The following is a 7,208-nucleotide window of genomic DNA, read 5'->3' as shown; positions in this document are numbered from 1 at the left end:
CACTCACTCGCACACACGCTCACCCACATCATATACACACACATAGCCCTACAGCATATGTCTAGATCACCTACAACACTGTTTCTACACACAGAACCAAAAGGGTTCTTTATTGAATCTAGTGAGAAACAGACAGAAGTAGATTCACCAGGGTTCTAGCCAGTCATCTGAATGCTGGGCAGAACGACTTGGGTACCAGCCTGCGTGACTCAATCACTGGGGCACGGGGAAACCGTCTAGTTACTGGCCATATAGGTCACAGCCCAGACAGGGGGCGAGCAGGCGTCATCTCTGCCACCGGAACAGAGAGAGACAGAATCCAGGAATCCTGCATCTGAAGAAAGCCCATCTTGCTTGATCGCCTACCCGTGGGTAGAAACCACAGAAACCAACCGCACCTTTACATCCCTTGATCTCTGTATCTGAAGAGAACTTCTGTGTAAGACACTGCATCAGGGTAGCGAGAAGTGCGCAGGGGGAGGGTGCGCACACGCTAACGTGTGTTTATTTTGTTTGTCACAGTCACTACGACTACCTGTTGGGGGGACATTCCAAAGAAACTGGCAACTTTTGCTTGTCTGTCTGTTTTTTTTTCTGTGCAATCAAAGCAACGCTAAAGAGTTTTTTGTACCTTAAAATAATGTTTACAAAATCATTTCAGTAGTTCATCATCTCGTAACAGGGTGAACGGCACCTCTACATTCGCTTCGCGGCCCTCTATTGGCTATAACCGCACTACCAAATCAGGTGCTGCTTGTTTTCAATACTAACTCATCAAGTTGGAGATTTGGCGAGCTAGCAAGCTCTAAATGAGGAGGAATGGGCTGCGATAGACGCAGCATGTGTGTGAGGCTAATGGACAGATTTGGACTGTTCCACGACAGTTCAATCATCCTAAATGTTATCTTAGTGCAGCGGAAGCAGTTTGGGAACAAAATAGAACGTTCAAGCATTGCTTTTGCTTTTGTCTTTTTGTTGTTGAAAGGGTCTATAAAAGATGCTCGTCACGATCACCAAAACAGAGGAGTTTAAGGACGTTGATGTGACAATGTACATACACAGGCCTCAGGCCTGTCATCACACCAGGGTTAACATTTTTTTTTTTTTTTTTTTAAATGTCATGACCATAGATTCTAGAGCTGAGCGCTCTATGACCTTTGATCATGACTAGGTCATAAAGGAGGGTGGATATTGGGATTTCTGAAGAAGTATCTTGCTCCACCTTAACAACCTTTGACTACATCCCTAGAAATACCAACCAACGCATACCTACTAAGTACTGCTAGGCAGCAATGGAGCTCCCCCTCTCTCTCAGACGTGGTATTGGGAAATCTTTTCAGGCGTTAACAAGTAAACAAGAAACAGGCACTTGCTCATGTCAGACGATGCCAAGCCGGCCAGCACGATGCGGGTCAGTACCTCTGCGTTTGCGCCGGCGCTCTCCGCCCTCTCCAGCCTCGTCTTCACCTTCGTCCATCTCCTCCGACCCACTTCCTTCCGAGCCAGATATCTCCTCGCCTGAAAACAAGGACGACCACGATCAGCTTCCATTAGTTGTTCCTCTGAAGAGCTTTTACTGATGTTCATTATTTATATATGGGTCATATATATATATATATATATATATATATATATATATATATATATATATATATATATATCATTCAGTTGTCCTAAGGGAAAAAATGCTCTTTGGCAGAACCATCAAAGAAACTACTCAGAATTTCTGCTTTGGTCATTTTATGCAGTTGCTGTTTTTGTAGCATCCACATTTCTAGGTCAAATATGAATATCCACTAAGCAGTCTGTGCATAAGCCAAACAGTCATTGACAAAATGTAAACAACCAATAGGATTGACTCATAAACAGGAACATATTCCACACACGCCGACATCATTTCCTTCAGCATGTCAAGTCAATTCAATTAACACACTGCAATGAGCCACTGTGATATACCCTCTTCCAGCTTCTTCTTGAGCTCCTCAATCTCCTTCTGAAACTGCCGAAGTAGAGCATCCTTGGGATCTTCGTTGATGCGAGCTTTGTTCTTGATGTTCTTAGCGCGGTTAGCATAACGCAGGGTGCTGATGGTCTCGTCGTAGTTGTAGTCTGCTGGCCCAATGTTTGCACACTGTAGAAGAGGGGTTTACAGTCAGTGAGTGAGTGAGTAAGTGAGTGAGTGAATGGATGAAAGAAAATGTTTCCACCAAACTGATGGATATCTCTTAGGACTTGAAACTGCAATGGCAGAAAGCAAAGCTGGTTGTAAATACTGGCACTTAGTGCCCAAAGTACCACTCCAGGGTTCCAGAGCCTTACCATCATGGTTTTGGAGTTGCCTCCCAGCGAGTCCTGCAGCAGGCGGGTGAGTTTGGAGTTCCTGTAAGGCACGTGGGTGCTCTTTCCGTCCACCAGGGCGGAGATGACGTTCCCCAGGGTGGAGAGCGACAGGTTGATCTTGGTGGCCTCCTTTAGCCGCTGACCCGTGGCTCCGGTTTTCCCCTGCCTCTCCGACCCCTGCACACAGACGCACCGCGCATCAGACGCACTCAGGGGTCAAAATTTACTTTTTGAAATGCAAATATTTACCAGCCAGAGACAGATGAACTGGTGAAATCCACCAGCCATTCAATAGGAAATACATATTTTCTGTCTGAAATCTGCCAGCCAACTTCAAAATTTACCAGCATTTGGCTGGTGGCTGGTGCTAATTTTGAGCACTCAAACGTCCTTCATTACAGTGTAGCTAGGTTGACAGGAGACTACTCAGCTGACATTTAAATGTGCATCTATATGCAGTTTAGTGAGAAATGTGACTGTCCTCCCTTGCCATGCAATAACCTTGGATTTTGATTTCGCATCAGACGCACTCAAACTTCCTTCATACGAGAGTGTGTATGGATTTGTTTTATTTGAATTCAGCTGCCTTTATCTATTTCCTCATAAGTGGATATATAGACAAGTATACAATTAAGAAATGCTTATATGTGAATGAATGTACAAGCACGTTAAAACAGGAAGTGGTGGGGATTGGAACATTGGAATTGAAAACCAAAAAAAGAAGCACGGTATACAATAGCATTCATGCACAAGTGTATTATACAGTGGGTATAGTAAGTATTCACACCCATGCTAAAGTTGACTAAAAAGAGGAATATAAAATCATCTTTTGAGAATTGATTGTAATGCCTTAATTCAAAAAATGAGTAAAAATCAAACCGCTAAGGACACTAATTTTCTTTGTGATTGAAGAATGTATCGTAAATAGATAAATGTTCTTCCTTAAATACAGGTTGCATAAGTATTCAACCCCTATGTTAAATTCCCATAGGAGCAGGAGGATTTTTTATATGTTTTTATTTTTAAAGGCCAGCTATTTCATGGATCCAGGATATTATGCATCCTGATAAAGTTCCCTTGGCCTTTGGAATTAAAATAGCCCCACATCATCACATACCCTTCACCATAGCTAGAGATTGGCATGGTGCTTTTTACAGTTAGCCAATTAGCCTGTTTGATGCTCATTGAGCTCAATGCAAATCAAACAGGCTAATAGGCTAACTGGAAAAAGCACCATGCCAATCTCTATCTATGGTGAAGGGTATGTGATGATGTGGGGCTATTTTAATTCCAAAGGCCAAGGGAACTTTATCAGGATGCATAATATCCTGGATCCATGAAATAGCTGGCCTTTAAAAATAAAAACATATAAAAAATCCTCCTGCTCCTATGGGAATTTAACATAGGGGTTGAATACTTATGCAACCTGTATTTAAGGAAGAACATTTATCTATTTACGATACATTCTTCAATCACAAAGAAAATTAGTGTCCTTAGCGGTTTGATTTTTACTCATTTTTTGAATTAAGGCATTACAATCAATTCTCAAAAGATGATTTTATATTCCTCTTTTTAGTCAACTTTAGCATGGGTGTGAATACTTACTATACCCACTGTATATGTGACGAGGAGGCATAAGTCATTGTTAAGCTAAATAACCTAGTTCTAGAAGACTGATAATTTGCACTAGATCTTTCACGAGGCGTGAAATGCAACTGTAACACAATCCACACACAATGAATCTCATACCACAGGTCAGCCATCAAGCATACTGTCTCCTGCTTACCGCAAGGTCAACCAGGTGCAGTTTGCCCATGCGGACATGCTGGTTGCCGTCCACCCCCTTCTCGCTGCACTCGATGGTGATGGTGAAGATGGCGTGGGAGCGGGAGCTGTGCTCATTCATGTTGGTTGCCCCCACCGAACCTGGGAGGAACAGAACACGCACTGAGTATGGGTTTGTGCAGACCTTCAGGTGCACATCTAATGCAAGAAACCATAGTGTCTTGCTTGTAACAACTACACAATTTCATCAAACTGAATCTGTTTATTCACATTACATCTAACTACATTTAATTAAAAAGGCATTATTTATGCCTGTGGAAGGTTGGACAACAGCCATGTGAATTGATCTTAGCAATGTATTTTGTCGTATTTTGCATTGCTCGTGTGTACTGTACGGTTTTCTCTGACCGCTTTGCAAACAGTTTCCATTGCTCGTGTGTACTGTACGGTTTTCTCTGACACGTTTGCTTACGATTCTTGTGTCCCAGGGTCATGATCCTGTCCATATCATCTGCGTTGTTCACCACATATCCGGAGAGATCTTTGATGTACACGCCTACATCAGGTCTCTCTTTAACCTGGGAGGGCAGGAATTTACATGTAATTTAAACCTCAAATAAGGTGACCTAAAATAATTCCTATAGCTCAGGCGAAATGCATGAGTAGAAGGGGGGTCCCCTTTTTCAGATGGTCACCACTATACAATACACAGAAGATACTGACTAACAACGATTTACAACACAAACGAAGCAACGGTCCGTAAAATTGACCTCCGTTGCACTTTCACTTTAATATAGGCTATTGCTCATGCTTTCTGGGGACACAGTGCAAAACTCCCTCTTTAGTGTCGCCTGATTTTGCACAGAAAGCAAAAAATGCTGAGGCCCTGCTGCAACCACAGCACAGCCTACACTCATAACAATCACTGAAAATGAGTGATAAGGTGCAACTATGAGGAGGCTGAATTGCGCCTCGATATCTGCTTCTGATCGCAGTATTTTTTTTTTCTCCCTCGCTCTTTCTAATGTGTTTTCCGCTTACCTCCAATCTCTGCATTTGGTCTTTGCCTAAGAGGTCTCGCACTTCTTCATTGTATATCTCCAGATAGGAAACTCTGACTAAAAACCTAAATGGAAGAAAACACATAGAAGACGATGTTTTTGGTTTAGGTATTACAGTGTAGCTAGGTTGAGAGGAGACTACTCAGCTGGCATTTAAATGTGCATCTATATGCAGTTTAGTGACAAATGTGACTGTCCTCCCTTGCCATGCAATAACCTTGGATTTTGCTGGTACACATTTTCTAGACTCAGCAAACAGCAACCATAGATATAGTCTTCCATGAGAATGTAATATGGGCTCCAGAAAGATGCTGAATTCCACAAATGCATGCTGACTGTGCATTATAAAATGTGCAGAGATTCATACCTGGTGTCTCCCTCAGCTTTGGCTATGTGGCCAAAGACGTGAGCGAAGGAATTCGGAATAATTCCTCTGAGCTCCGGCACAGCTCGGACACCTTCCATCGTGAACGTTTTACCTGTGCCCGTCTGCCCATACGCAAATATTGTTCCTATCGGGGGGAATAATTTGTAATAATTTCCATATTATTACAACATTCACAAATATCTGAATATGAGATACTGTTATGATCTTGGAATTAATTAATATTGGGACATCACACACCATCTATTCTATGGACAAACGTAATTTTGCATTTGAACTTTTATGTCTGTTTGAGTGTGATCTGATATGATGAGTAAGGCAGAAAAAAACGAAACCACTCCTTCATACCATTGTATCCTTCCAGTACAGAGTCCACAATGGGCCTTGCTGTCAGATTGTAGACATCTAGTTGTTTGCTTTCAGGGCTAAACACTGTGTCGAATGTGAATGTTTTGGGTGGCTCATTGGTAGTTTCATGTTTGTTCACCGTGATTGTCCCTCGCATCTCATCCACACTGACGGCCAGCCTATGTCCCATCATCTTTTCCTTCTGGTTGAGGGGCCTACATCGCACCACCACCTTCACATTGTCGCTCACCTCCGACCTTTCGCCTTTATCTGTCTTGTTGCTCTATGGTAGGGATGACAGGAAAGTATTCAGATGCATATGATGTCATATTACCAGTGACACATACAAACAAGGCGACTGACCATCTTACAAAAGCAGAGGCACAAAGAGAACAAGCAAGTAATGTGGCTAAAGAAAACATGCATGTGTCCTGTGATTTCAGCGTTCGTTCATTACATTGCAATGGTTATGTTTTCTTGTGCGACATACAGTAACTTCGTGTGATATATAGCTCCGTTGCTAAGCACAACATTGTGCAAAGAGTAATGCTACCTCCTGTCCAACGATATCTTAACTCAGTCGCTTGTCAAAATACACTGACAAAGACGTCAAACAGCTATGCCATCAGCCCATCAATTACGTCTTTATCAGTCACTATTGATTGGATGGATAATGCCTAATTATCAAAGCGCATCTCATAATATTTGAGTAGGGTGCAAAGCTAACAGTCTAGATATTCGGCTAACATTACCTGGCAACTAGCCATTTTGAATGGGCATACCAACACAGCCAGCTAACCGCATATATAGCAACAATGCAAACACTCTAACCGATACGGTTTGCCAGTTAAAGACATAGGGACACAAGGCAAATATAAGCTCACATCTGTCTTTAACAAACTGGATTTATTTGAATAAACTAGTATCTAGCCCCCACAGTTGCGTTAACTTGCAATAACATAGCTATCGATAGCTAGCTAACTCTTAGCAGCCTAGCAGGGTCGGAAGGGAGGATCCAAAATGAAGTCGCTTGAATAACATCTTACCGGCATTTTCGTTGATTAATGTAAGTATTGTTAGAACCAAAGAGAAACAGCTACACAATCCCAATTTCTAGGCCGATGCTGTAAGCGTAGCTGTCGTGATTTAGTATTTTACAACAACAGACTATTGCCCATTCCTGTTCCGATCAGTTTGTTTTCCTGGCTCATCCCAAACTGGGCGTGCGCACTGCGCGAAGATTCGGAGGAGAACGAAGGATGAGGTCAGACGGCTGGCTATGTAGGCTG

General features: G+C 42.5%; 1 protein-coding gene across 2 annotated transcripts in view; it reads right to left on the bottom strand.

The window, feature by feature from the left end:
* kif3a (kinesin family member 3A) overlaps nt 1–7,135 on the bottom strand; it is a 23,343-nt gene extending 16,208 nt beyond the window's left edge. For both annotated transcript variants that reach the window (XM_062524422.1, XM_062524423.1), the window contains exons 1-9: nt 6,966–7,135; nt 5,920–6,202; nt 5,554–5,698; nt 5,167–5,251; nt 4,598–4,703; nt 4,127–4,266; nt 2,320–2,517; nt 1,957–2,131; nt 1,420–1,518 (exon numbers count right to left, since the gene is read on the bottom strand). In XM_062524422.1, coding sequence (XP_062380406.1) covers nt 1,420–1,518; nt 1,957–2,131; nt 2,320–2,517; nt 4,127–4,266; nt 4,598–4,703; nt 5,167–5,251; nt 5,554–5,698; nt 5,920–6,202; nt 6,966–6,971 — 1,237 coding nt within the window. In that variant the 5' untranslated portion in view covers nt 6,972–7,135. The remainder of the gene's footprint in view (nt 1–1,419; nt 1,519–1,956; nt 2,132–2,319; nt 2,518–4,126; nt 4,267–4,597; nt 4,704–5,166; nt 5,252–5,553; nt 5,699–5,919; nt 6,203–6,965) is intronic.
* Between the last annotated feature and the right edge of the window lie 73 nt (nt 7,136–7,208).

Source organism: Sardina pilchardus, chromosome 21 (assembly GCF_963854185.1).
Source record: "Sardina pilchardus chromosome 21, fSarPil1.1, whole genome shotgun sequence".
Classification (NCBI taxonomy): domain Eukaryota; kingdom Metazoa; phylum Chordata; class Actinopteri; order Clupeiformes; family Clupeidae; genus Sardina; species Sardina pilchardus.
This window is presented reverse-complemented; position numbering and strand designations above follow the sequence as displayed.